We start from the raw sequence: 19,648 nt of genomic DNA on the forward strand, positions 1-19,648 counted from the left end.
AAATACTGAACAAGAAGAGGAAGTTAAAACAGTTTAGGAAATAATTGAAAATAGGCGAGGATAAACAATAGCAGGAAAAGGATCATTTGAAAATCTGGTAGAATTGTCTTTATTTTTATTTTCATTGACAGATTTCTACTATTTTTGTTTCTAGCGATGGTGATGTGTGGATGAAAGATAAAAATTTAAATGTCCTGGCCAGGCATCAAGCTTTGTGGTTGCCGTCTGAGGCAGGAAATAGAGTAAACAGCTTCCACGGAGACTTGAAAGCTTTAAAAAAGGAAGCAAGTTTGTTATTATCAAAGCTTGTACTGATAGTGTCAGGAAATAGTTCTTTAAAGCATTATAATTGTGTTAGATCCTTAAATCTAAGAGCAGCAGCACATGCCAGAATGCAGACTTCACCCTGAGGAGTCTGGAATGTGCAGACATGGGGTAGTTCCTTAAGAAAGCAACGAGCAGAGTTCATTTTCCTGGTGTTCTTTAACTCCTTAAAAAAAAAACTTTTACTTCCACAGCTGTCCTTGATTAACTATCATTTAAAAGGTGTGGATGCCCAAGCAAGAACAAAAAGCGAAGGTGTGATGCCACAATTGAAGGAAAAGGACAGCAGTAAACATTCAGCTGCACATCTTGGATTTTTTCCCTTACGTACATGTATGTAAATGTGTCTTACAGTGGATCCTTTGAATTTTATATATATGTCAAATATTTATTAATACAGGAAAATTGTAATAGTTTACCTAACACCAGACACTAATTAGTACATAAGATCAACAGAGTCATTTTAGATGGCTACTACATTTGCATAAGTTGCACCTTTGGGCTTTTGTTCGCAATTGTTCACTATTGTGAACAAGGGGAGTTTCGCCAATATTTCTTTTTTTTTTCTTTGTGTTTTTGGAGGGATTTGGTTTTGGTTATTTGTTTTTATTTGATTTAGAACACTATAACAGAGAAGGAACCGAAGGTGTTTACTCCTCCAACAGATACTTGGTTTTGATATTTGTGATAAAAGAGAAATGGTTCGCTACCAACTAATCTTTAAGTCTGGAATAGAGAGTGAGAAATTCGAGGAGAGAAAAATACCCTCACTTAAGTAATCTAGTTTAAGAGAGTTGCTGGGTTAAGGACCAAATGACTATGTAATAAGCCGCTTCCAGAAACCCGTACAACTAATAATTGTTACTTGTGTGTATTAAAAAAGAAAATCTACCCACGACGACGTCTGCATTAGCCAGTGATGTAGGAGTAACAGAAAGCCAGGACGGGGCGCCCAACCTCCTCCCGGGGCTCCAGGCGGAGAGGAAACCCTCTCCCGGGCCTCCTGGCGCCGGCGCTCGCTCGGGAACGGTCCCGCGCGGGGACGCCCGCCCTGCACACCCGCTTCTGTACTCCTTTCACGTCCGATGCCAGGCGGACTGAAAACAAACCTCCACCCTGCCGCCTCCTGCTCTCGGAAAAGCCTGGGGGCCCAAGAGCGGCTTCACCTAAGATCAAGCGCGGAGCCGCTTAGCTCAATGGTCAGAGCGTGGGTGGCAAACAAACTTCGTTACGTGTTCACTTGGAGCACCGCGGTTCTGGGAAAGGATCAAAGCGACCTTCCTAACTGCGCAGCGCTTCCCTCCATCACCCTCCCCTCGCCCCTTTCTTCTTTTTTTTTTTAAAATAAAAATAACTGCAGCCGATGAGTAAGGAAGCGGGCTTTAGAGCCACGCGGGGAGTGCGAGCAGGGCGGTTCAGCAGGTGGCCAGCGGTCCGCAACCCGGCCCCCGGCCGAGCCAGCGCGCGGACTCCGCTCCACATCAATGGGAATCCCCCGTGGGAAAGGCGCCTCCCACCACGCCTGCGCTCGGACGCCCGGCCCATCTCCGCGCCCCGGGTGCCGCATCCCACCCCGGCTCTGCGCCGCGTTGCTCCACGCCCGCGGACGACTCTCCGGGCCGAGGGGCGGGGGCGCCGCCGCGGTGCGGGGAGGGGGAGGCGGGAGCGGCGCGCGGGGAGGGGAAGGGGTTCTCGCGCGATTGGGCGAGGTTTCCGGTGTTGTGACTGAAACCCGTCAATATGGCGGCGATCGGCCGCGGCCGCTCGCTGAAGAACCTCCGAATACGAGGTAAAGCCCGCCGCCGCCCTCGCAACCCTGCGCGCTCGGTGCCCGCCACCGCGGTGCTCAACCTGCCCCGGGCCCTGGGGTGGGGGAGACGAGCTTGGGCGCTGGCCACCGGCGGCCTGCGATGCTTCCTAACCGGGGCTTGTGTGTCTGTTTCGCACAGGGCGGAATGACAGCGGCGAGGAGAACGTCCCGCTGGATCTGACCCGAGGTAATGCGGGGCGCCGGCGGGGAGGCGCGGGGCCCCGAGGCTAGGGTGGGCCGGCCAGCGAGCGACCCGCGGCGCCGGGGGCAGCGAGGGGCCGAACCCGCGCCCATCCCCCTGCCCCGCGCCCGCCTCCCTGGGCTGAGCCCCTCCGGGCCTCGGGCGGCTGCCGGAGCGCGGGAGCTCGGGGCGGACTCGGTGCAGCCAGCGACCCCGGGGCGCTCCGGACTCCCCCTCTCCCGCCCCCACCGCTGGAACATTTCTGCTCCCATCACCGCTCCCGGGCCCCCGAATCCCGGGGGCGGCCTGGGAGGAGGCGGGGGGGGGGCTGTAGACGTTGTTATTTAGGTTACTGGAGGATGTTTGAGGGAAGAGCGACCACATCCTGCCCTCCCCGTCCCCCGGAGCAGATGCTGGACCTGCTGGCTTCTTGCTGCCTGCGTTGTGGGCTTTGCCCTGTCCGCGCGCGCTCCTCCGGGGACCCGTGGCTTTGATAACTCGGAGGTGAAATCGAGAGCCGGTGATTAGGGCTAAGTGTCTGGTTTCTGCCGTGTCTCCCTGCTGCTTCCCTTTCCCGGGCCCGCTGGGTCTGGAGTTGACTTGAGACCGCCCCCTCGCTCTGCCGCAGGTTCATTGTGTACCTTCTGCAGCGGGGATGGGTTTGTTTACACCTTCTCTGCAGGGCCAGCCCGGGCTATAGCCTTAAGAACTGTATCCGCCTAACGATCGGCGTTTCTTTCTTTGGTCACCAGCCACCAGACCGGTGTTTACTCCGCAATATCAACCTGAAGCATTAGTAGTCACATGGTAGATTCTTTTCTCTTCCTCCATAAACAGGATTTGGTTTACAGAGTTCGGTGGTCATATTCCGCAGCGCCGTAGCTTAGGGTGTAACTAATTTTGCTGAGCCGATTCAATTTTTGAGATCCGTGAAACGCCTCAGGAAGTTAAAAGACGTAAACATTCGACGTGACATAAGTTTGCTGTTGTTTTACCCTGTATTATACTCAGTAAAGTAGTTGGTGGTTGTGGGGTATTGACAGCATAATGCATTCTTAGTTTTGTTTTGTTAAGACTCTTTCTGTGTAGACTGAGAGACCAGTTTTAATTTAGTTACGTGAGTACATATTTGTTATTTAGTATTTGGTTCTCATAGTTCAGGATGTTACGTTTTGAGTAAACAAGCCCTTTCAAAGGCAGCAACTTTTCTAAGATGCAGTGCAGTGGTGTGTAAGTCCTGGAAATGGCACCTAATTTCATCAGTGATTTGGAACATTTTTTTCTCCTAGTGACTCGGTCTGTGAATCGGTATAGAAAAAGATCAGACTGTTGAGTTTTTCTTGTTGTTGCAAATTTGTAAACTTAATATGATGTAGACATAAAAGTTTATACAAAGTAAATTTTCCACAAGCATTCTAATGAGGATCATAATACCGACCTGAGATTTAGCATTGCACTTTTCTAACTATGTAGTATGCCAGTGATTTAATTTGTATTCAAGCAGTTGAGATAAAAGAGCACTTGAGTAAACCTGAGCCTAGTCTCTCCAGTAAAAACCTGCTTGGATGTGGTGTTGGAAATACATTGTAATTGTAGAGTATGTTTATTTTGTTAAACTCCTTTGTGTGGTTGGTGTCAAAATTTGGGCATGTAGAAAAGCTTATTTGAGATATGCCTTACTTCATTTGAAGTCAGGAAGGCAGATCTTTGTGTATTATTAAAAATAATCAGTTTTTGAAGAATTTAGTAAACACCTATGTAATAGAACTGTTTCTAGGGTTATATAAAATGCTCAGAAAATGGTTTTCACTTGCCCTGATAAAATGTACTCGAGTCCCAAATAAGTATACACAGCCAGTTGAAGCTGATCCCAAAAGCTGTACACAACTGAGAGAGAGAAGGTACATAGGAATTATAATCCTAAACCATAAGGAAGTTTATCCAAAAAAGAGTTAGATTCTTTATATAGTGAAACTATTGACTAGAGAAAAGTGTTATTTTGATGAATGTTTCATTGTTCAAAGGCTTGTGGATCACACATGAAGAAAGTTCATAAAGAATTAAACTTTGGTAATAATTTGAGACCAGTGAGGCAGTCCCGGTTGCAGCTGAGTGACAGCTGCTTGTGGATCAGATTACAATACGGAAAAAGATAAAGTTTGAGCAACGGAACTTTGTTTTGCTTAGTGCTATGGCTCTTATTCCGATTGTTTTGAGAAGTTCATTGTGTAGGTGGACAGCCACGTTCATCATGCATAGAGGTTATGATCATAGTAATCCCTAAAGGAGACTTCCATGTGTAGTTAAGAGTGCTTTTGTAAAGTCAGATAATTCTGAATTGTAATCTCAGGGATGACAATAGTGGGGATTTGGGGACAAGTTATTTGACCTTGCTTCCCTCCTGCTTTCTCCAACTAGGCGAAAAAAGTAGCTTTAGAGTGTTAGTAAGACTGTAAAAGGTCAGTGAAGGTGGTTCTTAGTTACTCAGCATAGAATCTTGTAGTTTTTGAGTAATCTTTACTGTTAGTTGCTTCCCTGCATTGTGAAATTGGGATTCTTTAAATCATATTTTTAATAAAGGTTGGCAGGTGATTGTGTGTTTGCATGTACAGGAGCAGATAGAGGCACATGTGCACATGTCTGTGTGGAAGTCGAGGACAGCCGAGGTGCTGCACTTCAGGAGCGCTTTTTAAATTTATTTTTTGCATGGGTTCTGGGTACTGAATTCCCTATGCTTGCAGCAAGCTCTGACACAGGTATTTCCCAAGCCCCAAATTATTGATTTCACTATCACAAATTCATTCAGGAATCAGAATTCCTTTTTGAGATAGTCTGCTTTATTAGTTGGGTGTATCTGAAATGGAGTATTTGATGATAATGTGTTTTTGAAAAATATATTTTTCATTTCAAAAGAGATCACAAGTCAAGCAAGGTGGTTCATATTGGTAGTATCAGCATTTAGGAAGTGTAGACAGGATTGTGAATTGGATGCCAGCCTGGGCTACATGAGACCTATCTCAAAAGAAAAAAAAAAGTTACCAACTAACTTTACCTAAAGTTCAGTTTGTTGTATGTACTTAGGATTAGGTATGACATGACATTGTGTTTTGTGAACCTTAGACACTTTTTTATTAATCCTTCTCATTTTAATTGTCTGGATAGGAATGTGCTATATATTTTGTTTTCCTCCTCCCATAGAAATGTTTTTAGTTACAATGAGTGGCTTGTATGATATATGACTCTCCTGAGGTCCAGAAGAGTTTGGTTTGGGTATTGCTGTTATTGCTGTGGTTCAGACAGAATACCTCTATTAAAAATTGTTGATGGATTAATTCTGACCTAGTAACCTATTTAGTTAGTCTTAAAGTTATGAGTAATTCTTGCATTCAGTTTTGTTCAGAAACCTATACTACTTAATTTGTGAAAGTCCCCAAATTTGCTACTCATATCATTAAATACTTCCTATATTTCACACCAAAATGTCTTTTTTAAAAACAAATACAAACACCCAAATGTTTCATTTAGCCTACTTCTACAGCAAGCATAGCCGCCCCCGCCTCCTCCTCCTTCATTTTTTTTTTTTTTTTTAGTGCATCCCTTTCTGGTACTGACTCAGACTTGAAAAGACACAGTGTTCTTTCAGAGTAAGCCCCTGTTAGTATAATGTTCAAAATGTATTCCCAGAAAATGGACACTTCAGTATCAGTTATTATTAAAATGTAATTTGTTAAAACTACTGAGTTTTACATTTTTAAAAAATTTAAATCCCTTTATTTTTTCCATTAAAAGAAAGAAATGCTGATTCTCTGTGCAGCTTGCTGTTTAATATTTAGAAGAGCAGTAAGACTATCTGAAATAGTGTGAATTTGAACATTTTTGTTTTCTAATTTTCCTTAGTTGGGAGGTTACTCATTTGTTTAATTGCTCACGAGTTAAAACAAACAGACATTGATAGAAATCTCTTATGTATCAGAAACTGAATTAAATGCTGGAGGAGTAGGAACGAGAAGGATGTTGTTCCTTTTAAAGAGTTTATTGGGGCTGACATAAAGAAGTGATTGTGGTACGGAACAATAAGTACAGACCGTGTAGGGAACAGAGTTAGTGCCACAGCAGTCAGAGGAGAATGTGACTGTCTGGTGGATTGGTGACCAGAGAAGCCTTCTAAAGGGCTAAACTTCTCTTAAAAACTGTGGCAGCGCAGAAGGAAATGTGGACTGTCTGGAGAATAACCCACACTTTTGGAAAGGGAAAGTCAGTAGATAGAGGGGCTAATACAACCTGAGAAATGCTAAAGGAGTAGACCAGGGTTTAGCTACAGAAATGGAAACAAAGATGTATTAGAGTGAGGAAATCAACTGATTTGCTTTTTCCCATTGAAAATTGACTTCTGTCCTTGTTAAAACTCCCTCTCCCCCCATTTTGGAAACAGTCTTGCTGTTTATCCCTAGCTGGCCTGGTTTTGAATGTGTGGTCCAGGCTAGCTTTGAACTTGAAGTAGACCTCCTGCTTTGGCTTCAGTGTGGGATTACAGCATGTGCTAGCACAGCCAGCTACTTTCATTTCTTTATGAAGAAGGTGAAACCTGACAGACCTGAACTCTGAATTCCCTAATCACTTCAGACTTACTTCTAGCCTAGAGTCAGACTGCATAGCATCTCTTTCTTTCCAGGAGTGACTATACTCCAGATCAGAATTCCTTCCAGAGGCTGTGAGGAACTATTTTCCTTTACTTTTCATTCTTCTGTCTTATCAACTCAGTTTCCACATGCTTGGCAAACATTTGTTCTACCTTCATATGGGTAGGTTACTAGAGTGGGCACAGGCCGAGGCTGAAGATAGAAAGGGATGAAGATTGGAAAAGTGACTTTGCTGAAGACGTTAGGTAGGTTAGTTTCATTCTACAGTGTCTTCATTACATTGGCTCTCCCCCTATTGATAATGCTTTCTTAATAGATGTGAATATCCTCTAGTAAAACTCACTGGCACCTGAAGTTCTACATTCTACTGTATTAAAAATGTTCTGTGAGGTACTAAATTATCTCAGTTTTTACCAACTGTTTGCGATGTTCATCCTAATCCAAAGAATAAAAGCTTTGAAATTCTAAAGCAATGAGACTTCAACCAGTGTCATAGGGCCAGTGAGTGCCATGTATCTAATAATCATTTTAAAGTTAGAATGTCTAAAACTTTGCACCCTAAAGTGTATCTACTTTCTGATTTTTCGGAACCAGTATTTTCAGTTTTTGAAACTGTAAACCGTTTAGTCCTGTTGACAAACTGCTTCAAGTTGCCTTTGATATCTATTTGATAGTCTGTTCACTGGTGAATAACATGAAGACTTTATTTCTGGTTTTACCTCCCCCCCCCCCCCCACTGTACTACAACCAGAATCATTTTCTTGTAAATCTAGATTTGATTTTGTCATTCATTTAAACAACAGCCAAACAAGATCTACTTTGGCATACAGAATAAAGTCCAAATTCCTTAGCTTGGCTTCCAAGGCCCTTTATAATTTATTTATGTATTGTCTTCTGTGCTACTACAGCTGTTGTGGTCGATATATCTGCCTGTTTGTACACACTTCTGCATACACAGATCTCTTCTCATAGGAAATAAGAGTTAGTTTACTGATCTAAAGCATCGACTCTCCCTCCATTCCTGTTCTTTCTTCTTGGATACTGTGTCCCTATTTGAGAACACTTGCTGAGTCAGAGAGGAATGCTGTTCCTTAAGTGTGGCATGCAGTTTTATATTTACTTACGTAGATTCCTTTACATAGGAATGAACTCCCAGTACTCCATCAATAAAAATCCTAATTCTTTAAGGTTGGGATAGAACTGAAGGATCTTGCACACATGCTAGCCAAGAACTTTCTCATTGAACTTGTTCCCTGAAGTGAAAGAATGGAGAAGGAAATGAGCAAAAAGAATAGTATATTGTTAAAGAGAATAGAGGAAAATAATGCTTCGAAGTATGCAGTCCCGTGGGGCAACCAAATCGATAGTGCTTCTATCGAAGTGTTTCTATTATAAAATAGAAACATCTTTCTTGAGGGGACAGTTATGAGATCAGTTGGGTTTTAACTTTCATGTGGTTGATGGCACCAGCTACCAAATGCTGGAGTGGGTGTCTAGTAGTCTACTCTGAGTTTATGATTTGAGTATTTTTTATATAAGGTGTTGGGAGAATGGAAACACACAAACACACATGCACACGCGGAAAGTGTGCATTGGGATTAAGTATAGGAGCTTAAACATGCTAAACATGTTCACTACTGAACTGTTTCCTAATCTCTTAAATGGAGAGTTAAAGATTTGAGCATTCCAAGACAATGTGATAAGACCATGAATAGGAGCCTTAAGAAGAGGCCATGAGGTTATATGAAGGTTATAATCTGTGAGAGTTTTTTATTTGAAGGGGCTGAAAACTGAAGGTGGGATCTGTAGAATTCAGTTCTACTCTGAATGTGAGACTGGTTTTGGCCAGCTGTTTAACCTCTGGGCTTCAGTTACCTTACCTCTGCGATGCATAATACTTTTTGCAGATGGCACTTTCAGCTTCCAGTGATTCTCAGATAATCACTATCAGCTGTTGAAAGGTTAAGAAGAAGGCACTCAGAACCTTGTTAAAGTCATGGTGAGATATATTCCCATAAATCGTAGGGAACGCATATTGGAGTGGTGGTGTTTTGTACCCTTTTAAATGTACCTTACAGTCAAGTGACCCCCTGCTGCGACTTGCTTCCCTGCCTCCCAGGTCTTGAGCTCCAGAAAGTTGTGCTGTGAAAAGCATGATGGGTAAGTGAATGCTTTGCATGCCTGAGTCTCTATCCCATCTAATTATGATCTGCTCTCACCTGCAGTTAGAACAATGATGATTGGAGAGTGCTAAATCTGTATTCTTAATATTTATTTTATGTGTAGTTTGGGAAGATTAGATGTTCTTCTTTTTGCCTCTAGTAGGTTTTTTTCTTGGGGGGGGCACAATTTTTATTTCCTGAGCAAATACTCTCAGAATAGTGGAGGAAAGCAAACAGATTAAAATGTTTATTAGGTAACAGATATATAGATGATTGAAAGGTAACTGCTAAGCTTTTGAATCATCCATTGTTTTGATATCATTGTACTTTTTTGTTAGTACAACCAGGTTAAACTGACTTGCCCCCTGAAAGTTGTATCTGTACACTGAATGTCATATAGGATTATATAGATGCTAAATAGGAAATATTTATGCATGACAGCTAAAAATAACATTCATATGTTCAATGTAATGGGTCGCCAAAGAAGCCAAACATGAGTGCATTCTTCATGTCCCTGTGAGTCTTCCATCTGGACTCATGCACCATGCACCTAGTAATGATGAAGTTGATGGAACACTGGGGATATGCTGATACCTTAACAGATACTTTAAGAAGTATCAAATGGACTTGAGTTTTAAAGGCTTATCTTAAATGGCTTTCAGTTTTTACTCTAATATACTGAAGACTTTGAATGAATAGTGGTTTTCTTGATGTCAGCTTGTGCCACCACAGCAGGCTTGAGGCAGTTTTAAAAATCAAAACAAATTTGAGAACTAAAATCTTCTTTTGTTTTTCGAGATAGAGTTTTTGTCCATATAACAGCTCTGGTTGTCCTGGAGTTGTAGACTAGGCTGACCTTGAACTCACAGAGATCACCTGCCACTGCCTTCTGAGTGCTAGGATTAAAAGCATGCACCATCACTTGGCTGAGAAGTAGAATTTTACTAGCAAGTCATTCAATGTTTAAGGTAGTATTGGGGGAAGTTAGTGACAAGTGTTTTCCTCCTTAAATGTTGAAGACTGATTATATGTTAAGCTTGCTTGTTTAGCCTTTGAAAGTAATGCTGAGTTGGATTGAGGGATTTGAAACATACTATGAAATAATTGCATACTTGTGATGATGAGTATATAATTGCTCACATTCCAAGCTAAGTCATAAATGATTTTTCTCCCATTACTGTAGTTCATATTGGCCTCTTCTTCATTAATATGTTATTCACAGAGGGTATTGTGCAAGTTCAAGGGGCTCTATAAGTTTAGCAAACTTAATTCTAAAGAGATGCAACCTGGAAATAAGAGACTAAAGTGGGGTAGCTGTACTTTCGTTATTTCCTACATTGAAATGACTGTTTTCTATCTCAGAATTTAAGTGTGTCACCTACCAATGAGGTAGATGATTTGAAATTAATATCCCGAAGGCTGGCCATATGACTCAGTGAATGAAGGCGCTTGACTTGCTGACATATCTGAGTTCCATCTTTGGAACCCACATGAAAGAACAAGGGGACTGACTCCAGTATTTTCTTCTTTGGTCTCCACACATGTGCTGTAGCATGCACATGAACAAACACTCCCAACACACGTAAATAAATAAATACATGCAAGAGACATTTATCTTAAAATCATAATGTTTCATATCAATCCCAGAGACCCTGCTTAACCCTATCAAATAGTAAATATTTGGTGAAATGACTGCTGTATTAGGGTACCAAAAAAAGACTTGTTGCAGAGATTTTAGTAATCTTGCTCCGAATTCAGTACAATTTCATGCGTTTCTCATAATGAATAGAGAGTGAAGAGGCACAGGAACTGTAAACAAAGGAGATTGCCAAGTAACTTAGTTACTTAAAAAGGAGCAGTTTGCCAGAGAAAGGGATATTTAACTGCCTTAAATTGGGCATGTATGTATTTTTTTCAACAGATACATAGATCTAGAAAAATCACATCTTGAAATAGTAGTGCTAATTATTTCCATCCCTGGTGTATTAAAACTTTTAATTGCCCTGTTTTTTCCCATTCATAATCTTCTGATGCCCTCCCTAACATTGTGCCATCCCCACCTCCTGTCTCCTGCTATTGGAGAAGGGAGAGAAAGTCAGAATTGTATGGAGAGAACATTTTGGGTGATATGACCTCCAACCACAAGCTGTATTGTAGTTTCTGTGTGTGTCCAGGGGACAATAGAATATTATGACACTTAATATTCAACATATGTGTTGTAAGAAGTGGGTTTGCTCTTTTAAATCACATTTGTCGCCTGTGATAGTGGGTTAACTTGGTGGTGATGGAGTGGCTGAACACTGGAGCTATTGAATAGGCTGTTTGCATAGAATGAATAGCAAGAGGTTTCATTACTAGACTGTTACTGGTGATGTTTTTAAATGGCACAGGCTGCTAAAGGAAGTTAGGTGAGTGTTCATGCTTAAGTTTCATATGTTATATGAAATTCTTATATACAATTTTAGTTATTTTTGATTAGTTAAATTTAAGAGTATATTAGCATTAAAATGGTTGTTAATGTATATGCTTTATTCCCCTCTTACGGTGTTGACTGTCTGTTTCAGCCTTGTTTTCTTCCTAGCCAAAAGAGAGAAATTATTTGAAAAAAGAAAAAAAGCTTTTGGGTTTTCAGAAGAAAACAAAAAAGATATTGAGAGCCTGGGTTAAAAAAGGTGACAGTTGTTTTTACTCATAATTGTATTTTTTAATTCTGTGTTTAATTATTGAGAATTTTCACATACATCAGTAATTGTTTTTATATTATAAAAATGCCACAGAGGAAAAATATTTGTTCATTTATTTATTTGAGACAGGAGCCAACAGTCTCCTAAGTGTTGGTGTACAGGTGTGCACCACTACTTCTGGCTTTATGTTGTAAACAAATGCATATATTGCCATGAAATGTGTGATTGGGGTATTGGCATATGCCTGACCTGGGATAAGGCATATTTTATCTATGAACCTATTGTTTATTTAGTTCTTGTGTTATTGGGACTTGAACCCAGGGCCTTGTACACGGTAGGCATTCTACTACTGAGCTCCATGCCCAGTCATTTTGTTTCTTTGTTTGTTTTGCTGTTTTTGAGTCAGGGTTTCTCAAAGCAGGTAACCCAGACTGCTCTGGAACTGGATTTGTAGATCAGGTAATCCCCTTGCCTCTGCCTCCTGAGTGCTAGGATCAAAGATGTGCACCATTACCCCCCGCCCCGTCTTTTTGTTTTTAAAGCTTACATATTTTATTGACAGGAGGCACATGTTCATATATATTAATTTCTTTCCAGTCGTCTAAGGTATACATTATTTATATAATGCCATCTAGTTGTAATATGTAAATTAAATACTGAAACCATTAAGAACTGATGAGCGGGAACTTACATCTTAAAAGTGAAACACAGAAACATCTTCCTTGCAAAACAAGGAAGATGGAGAGCTGACTCAGTGGTTACAAACACTGGCTGCTCTTGCAGAGGACTCAGGTTCAGTTCCTCACACCCACACAGCAGCTTACAACCTCTTTAATTCCAGTTCCAGGGGATGTGACACCATTTTCTGGCCTCTGCAGGCACCAGGCGTGCACACACAGTGCATGTATAAACATGCAGACAAAACACTCATACACATAAAATAAATCTTTAGCAAGATGAAAATTAACCTGTGAATTCCTGAATAAAAATTAGTTCTATTACACCTCCTAAGTATCTTCAGTATCTAGCTGTGCCTGTAACCCATGAAGAGCATTGGGAATAATTGGCAGTATATAGGAGAAAGAATTCACAGAAGAGCAATTTAATGCTTCATGAAGAGGTCTGATGAGACAAGATCAGTGAGTATACGAATGCCACTAGAATAATAGAGCTTGTTAAAAACTATGCATAGATTTTCCAGAGGTTCCTCCTTCTCCCAAACAATGAAAGCTGTCAGATCATATGGATCCTCACACCTGAAGGGGAGGAGTTGTCACTGACTGAGCTGGGAGATCACTGGAGGGAAGAAGACTCAGGATGATAAACAAGGCAGGAGGTGTCCTATGATAGAAGATGAGAAGCAAACCTAGACTTGTAAACAGTCATTTCCACGAGTGGAGCTTCACAGTATTCTTGTGTCTGACTTTGTCCATGACCTTTGCCCCTTGTAGTGTTCGCCACTTCATTCCTGCCTGCTTGGACACAAGATCATTGTCTCTTTGTCTCGACTCATCCCAGGGCTCTTTCCTTTTATCCAGAGCAGCAAGTAACCAAGTGTGGCTTTGAGGCAGTTAGATCTGCTTATTGGAAAATAAAACACGGCACTTGCCTGGACACTTTACTCCTAGTCACCTCTGATGTAGCTGACCTAATGCTGTGTTTGGTAGAAGAGAGGATATTATATACCATGCTAGACCATTGTTTGTCTACCTAGACATACGAGAATGATTTTTCAACATGCAGATCTTGCGCTCCACTCCTACCAAGTCAAAGTCAGAGTTATGTCTACAATCCCAGCACTTGGGAAGCAGAGCAGGAGGATAAGTTCAAAACTAGTCTCAGCTATAGAACAAGTTTAAGGCCAAATTGAATTTTAGATACAAGCCATACTATTCTATGCCATATAATCCCTATAATTACCACTAATTTAAAGTTTGGGTGTGTATTACCTAAAGAAAGAGGGGAAAAAGAAATAAGAAATAGGATCATTTTATTATCTGTGCCATCTCCACCCCATTTTTTTCTTTAAAGGAGGACTCTGATAGTCATGTATGTAAAGAAGAGGCTCCTGCGTGATATTCTTCAAAGGAAAGAGGCCAATACAAGGAGTCCTGTAGTTAGTGTTCCCCACCTGTGGGGGAGATGGGATTTCTCCATGTAACAGCCCTAGCTTTCCTGGAACTTGCTCTGTGGATCAGACTGGCCCTGAATTCACAGAGATCCACCTGTCTCTGCTTCTTGAGTTCTGGGATTAAAGGTGTGTGCCACCACCACCCCCGGCTAGGTTTCTGTAGTTCTTTAATGTTACTTTCCTATAACCATTGTGCTGCACAGAATCCAGGCCTTCTCAGTATTTGGAGTAAAATTGGTGACTGTGCTCTGGAATGTCAACAGGAACCCATTTTTTTTTTCTGTGCTTGAAAATAACACAGGAGTTTGGGATTACTGTACTATTGGTTAAAGGAGTTCCCACAGCAATTATCTACTTTTTGTTATTTCCATTTTTTAATTATTTCTAATTGTGTGTATGCACACACATGTTAGCACAGGTGCCTGCATAAACCAGAATTTTTGGATTCCCTGGAGTTAAAGGTAAACCACCTGAAAGTGGATTTGAATGTAGGTCCTCTGGATAAGCAGTGCATACTCTTGCCTACTGAGTCATTCTTCTGGTCCTCCATTCCTTTTTAAAATACGTACTATGAGACATGATATCCCTTGCTATGTTGCACACACTGGCTTTGAACTTAATACTCTTCCTGCTCCAGTATCTTGAATAACTGGAATTGTGGATGCACACTGCCATGCCCAACATCTAATGTTTATTTTTAAACATGCTTAGGAGATAATGGATTGATGATTGATTGAGACCAGAATTGTAGAATTCTTGATCCTTTTTCCTTCTTCTCCCAGGTGCTAGGATTTCTGCTATATGCCTCCACACTCAGCTGGCACATATTTAGATATCATTTTTATTAATCTTTCTTCTTAAATCAGGAGTTTGCTTTATAATATGTTTTGACCGTCAGTCATTATAAAATCTTTCCATTGCATAGAGTTTCTTTGCTCAGCATCTTTTTTTTTAAATATTTATTTATTTGTTTATTATGTATACAGTATTCTGTCTGCAGGCCAGAACAGGGCACCAGACCTCATTACAGATGGTTGTGAGCCACCATGTGGTTGCTGGGAGTTGAACTCAGGACCTTTGGAAGAGCAGGCAATGCTCTTAACCACTGAGCCATCTCTCTAGCCCCTTTGCTCAGCATCTTTGATTGTTCATAAGATGTTTATATTAAATGAGCTAGAATTTAGTAATTTCTAGTAAACAATTCCTTAATTCATTTACTTAATTACACATAAAAAGTAGTAGTTGTAGTCAGGTTGGACTGCTCTGCTATTTTAGTGAGATTATTACCCTTTTCTCTCAGACCCGTTGTCCATTGAGTATTTGCTGAATATTGGTTATGTTTATGCACAAGACAGTGCCACTGATTAGGGGAACTAGCAGAATCAAATCATATTATTATGTTTTGGGAACTGAGGGAAGAATTACTAGTTTGTTTTTGTATGTGCCTAGGAATTGTGTACTAGAGTACTTAGGTGACTGCTGAGGAAATGAGGCATTGAATAATTGGCTCAAAAGGTCACGTTGGTGTTGAGAGAGGAACGACATTTGAACACCTTCACTGTTTCTCATGCCAAATCTTGTGTGTTTTTAGCCTTTTACCATCTTTTCAAAATTAACACTAAAGACAGTAGAAGATATAACACTGGTAGAGTATGGATTTGGAGCCCTTAAAAAGTAAATTATATTTTAGCTCCCCTGCCCCCAATATTTTCTCCTCAACCATTCCATCATTATGAATGTAACTTTTTGTTTTGGAATGGGGAACAGACAATCATCACAACCCTGCAAAGCAGTCTACTCCTTTGAGTTCGTGTATGTGTTACTTCATTTCTCTTGTCACTCTACATTGCTGTTGTTCATGTATTTAGCAGTCTTAGTTTTTTCAGACTTTCACTTTTTAGGATGGTGAGCTTTTAAAACTGGACTTTCAATGTCATTATATGTCAAATAAGAAAATTAGGTTGTAACTAAAGAACAAAGGGGCCTGATGTTGATCATCAGGGAGTGGCACTATTTGAAATGATTAGAAGGATTACGAGGTATGGCTTTGTTGGAGGAAGTGTGTCATTATGAGTGGGCTTTGAAGTTTCAAAAGCCTATGCAAGGTCCAGTCTGTTGTGTGTTCTCTCTCTCTCTCTCTCTCTCTCTCTCTCTCTCTCTCTCTCTCTTCTTTTTGCATGTGGATCAGCTGTTCCAGCGCCCTGTGTGTCTGCTTTCTGCAATACTGATAATGGACTAAACCTCTGAAACTGTATGCGAGTTCCCAGTTAAATGCCTTCTTTTATAAGAGTCCCCTTGATCATGGTGTTTCTTCACAGCAATTGGACAGAGACCAAAACAGATGTCAAGAACACACAATTTGTACTGCATATGCTTGTTAATGATATGCACTTGGAGAATGTAGGGGCAAAGAGTCTTTTTTCCCTTCTGGGAGGTTTAGTGATAGAGTGTTCTGAAATGCGCACAGTCTGACATGATGACACATGTCTTTAATCCCAGTACCTGGGAGGCAGAGGCAGGTGAATTTCTGTGAGTTCTAGTCCAGCCTGGGGAACATGGTAAGACCGTCTCAAAAGTTAAACCAACAATTGGCAGATTACCAGGGAGAAAAGGCGTTCAGATTCTTACAGTAGTAGGTATATTGCTAGAAATGAGTACCCAGTAAGGTTTGGGAGTTTATGTACCCTATCCAGGAGGGACCAGGAGATGGGGGATATAGGCAGTTTTAGAGTAAGAGTACATTCCTGTAGGGGAGGCAGTGGTCCTGAGAAGGATAGATAGTAGCTTGATGCAAAGTTTTTCTGAGCTGGGAGTGTGGTGGTGTCAGTGTTGGTCTTCCTTACTGCTTGTTTTTCAGTCCACTGCTTCAGTCCTCCATGAGATGTCTGAAGGAGTGGTTGCATGTGTCCTGGAGGATATGGCCTTTAGGATAGGCAACATCAAAAAACATTTTTCTCTCATTTGCTGTCAGGTGCTCTCATCTAAGTCTAAAGCTGCATATTTTGAAGTTTCATTTTCTGATCATCTACAGATTTTATTGAATACCGTTTTAGTTTGTTTTTTTTTAAATCCTGGTATATTCTGGTTGTACTCCCAGAATTACATAATTTGAAATAGGTGAATTATATGTTGATACAGAGTTGCTATATATGTGTGAACATGGAGCATAGGAGTATGTGTAGAAAGAAAATAAGGTAAAAATATGACTTTCAGACAAAATAAAGTCTGCTGTTCTAAGTGCACTATTTGGAGAATAGTATCTTTAGTGTGTATAGCAGTGGAGCCAGGCAAGTGAAAATTGACTTTTGATTCTACCTCAGTAAGGTTGTAACTCAGGGCAAGTTGCCTTTTCTAAACATGTTTCTTCATTAACATTAGAGACTGAAACTAATTTGAGGAGTTAACTGTGTTTTTAAGATATTATAGTTTTGGCACATAAATATTAATTTAGAGTAGACTATAGATTTTCTTATTGAATAGTCAATAAAAGCAAAAGAGATGACCTTTTCTGAAAAAAAGATCAAATGACATTATTTCCATTTTGTGTAGGTAGAATTAATTAAATCAAGAGGAAGTAGGGTGTGAATAAAATCATGAAACACAACTGGAAGAGGAACAATAGTATAGAGAACTGACCTTCCTGCTTCAATGAACTTTTAGTAGGTTAAAAATGAATTTAATAAGTTTTAGCCAATTAACATATTTCAATAGGTCAGCCTGCACTTGAACATACATACATACACACATTTTAAAAAGTGACAGTAAAGAAAATAGGATCAGTTTGCCCAGAAAGTTAAATGATTAGAATTTCACCATACCTCAATAAAATTGCTAGACTAATTACTAACATTTAATACTTCTATAGAGGAAGAGGGAATAATGAACAGTATTTGGTCCTCAAGTCAGTACTACGCTTATGTGGCACTGGTTGTGGTACATTCCTGTCATGCTAACATTAAGACAGGAGGATTATAAACTCCAGGCCAACCTGGGCTACATAGTAATACTGTCTCTGTCCAAAATATCATGTTTCTTTGGAAATAGCAATATATGCTAGCATTAGATTAACAACATGTAGTTGTAATTGCTCATCAACATTGAAAAGTTAAGAGCACAAGTAAAGATACTTTTCCTTAAAAGCTCATACATGATTAAACGTCTCATCTGATTCATGCTGTTTGTGAGTCTGCAGTATATTGAACAAGTGTAAATGCAGTATAGATTATTAGTGTCAAAAGGCAATTGTTTTTAGAGATGAATTTTAAGTGATAGATGCTGTTAAGAATGACACAGTGCAGTAAATCTATTTTTAACCAGCAGTGTCTTGTTTTAAGATAATGGTACTGTCTGTCTGGTGTGTAGCTGGTACATTCCCCTCAGCTGCTGTCAGTGACCTTTTGGAGCTTAATGTCCAGCATAATCAGAACTTGGTCCAAAACAATATTTCAGTTAATAAGACATTAACAAAGTTGAGCCAGGCGGTGGTGGCACATACCTTTAATCCTAGCACTCGGGATGCACAGGCAGGCGGACCACTGTGAGTTCGAGGCCAGCCTGGTCTATAAGAGCTAGTTCCAGGACAGGCTCCAAAACTACAGAGAAACTGTCTCGGGGGAAAAAAAAAGGTGTGGAAGACTTCTCAAGTACTACGATATTTTAATTCACATACTTTAAAGTAGATGCTTCCTCCTATGCAGAGCCGGTGGAGGGCAGCTATGTCATCCAGTGATGTTGCTGCTGTCAGACCCTTTAAAGATATTTTTTTTGGCTGGGGTCATAGGTCCTGAGTTCCCCCTCTACCACCACCAAATAAACAAATTTTCATAAACTGCTTTTTAAGGTTACTAAAGGGTATTTATTTAAATATACTTTCTTTAAATTTTGGTTGGATTGTCTTTTGGAGATTAAGTTTGGGGTGGTTAAGTATAACCTAATTATTGTAAAACAATACACTGAGTATCTCTTTCTAGTATTGTGTTGAATACTGGGAAATGAATGTAAGACAGATAATTTTGTTTTAAATAGCTTGCACTCTGATGACTTCCATTATGGATGGGTCCGTGGGTATGGTGACCGTTTTCTGTAATAACCGTTTTCATTTTCTGTTTACACTCTTGTTTATATTTGGTAAAACAGCTTTCTTAGTGTTTGTTTGGTTTTTTTGAGTCAGGGTTTCTCAGTAGCTATGGAACCAGTCCTGAAACGCACTCTTATAGACCAGGTGGCCTCGAACTCACAGAGGTCCGCCTGCCTCTGCCCCCGCCCCCCTCCCAGTGCTGGGATTAAAGGCATGTACCACCACCACCTGGCTTCCTTAGTGCTTCTAATGATATTTTCTATGTAGAGCACACGTACCTTGATTATACTGTCAGGGTCATTGATGGGACTTTCTCCCTCACTTCACTTAATTTTATTTGCCTTATCATGAGGCTTTTGTTCATTCTATGCAAAGGAGCCTATCTGTGTCCCTTTTCATTTTCTTTAAATTTTATATTGTTGATTCTTCTCTCCTCCCCATCCCTTCCCTTCAATTTCTTTCCTTTTCTTTTTGTTTGACTGGGATTGAACCTAGGACTTTGCATATGGTAGACAAATGTTCTACTACTGGAGTGTAACATATCTTTTTCATAGTCCTTGCCATTGGTGACATTGTAGTGTGTATGTCTTCCTGCAATGTAAGTTTTGTGAGCATAAATGTATTTTGCTTTGCTTATTA

At 40.5% G+C, this 19,648-nt stretch overlaps 1 protein-coding gene across 4 annotated transcripts in view; it reads left to right on the top strand.

Annotated features, from left to right (window-relative positions):
• Positions 1–2,005: 2,005 nt before the first annotated feature.
• The window catches only part of Rictor (RPTOR independent companion of MTOR complex 2), a 101,295-nt gene continuing 83,652 nt past the window's right edge, over positions 2,006–19,648 (top strand). For all 4 annotated transcript variants that reach the window (XM_085676680.2, XM_085676682.2, XM_085676681.2 and 1 more), the window contains exons 1-2: positions 2,006–2,113; positions 2,274–2,321. In XM_085676680.2, coding sequence (XP_085532806.1) covers positions 2,065–2,113; positions 2,274–2,321 — 97 coding nt within the window. In that variant the 5' untranslated portion in view covers positions 2,006–2,064. The remainder of the gene's footprint in view (positions 2,114–2,273; positions 2,322–19,648) is intronic.

The sequence above is a fragment of the Myodes glareolus genome, chromosome 15, assembly GCF_982192425.1.
Source record: "Myodes glareolus chromosome 15, mMyoGla1.1, whole genome shotgun sequence".
In the NCBI taxonomy this organism is placed as follows: domain Eukaryota; kingdom Metazoa; phylum Chordata; class Mammalia; order Rodentia; family Cricetidae; genus Myodes; species Myodes glareolus.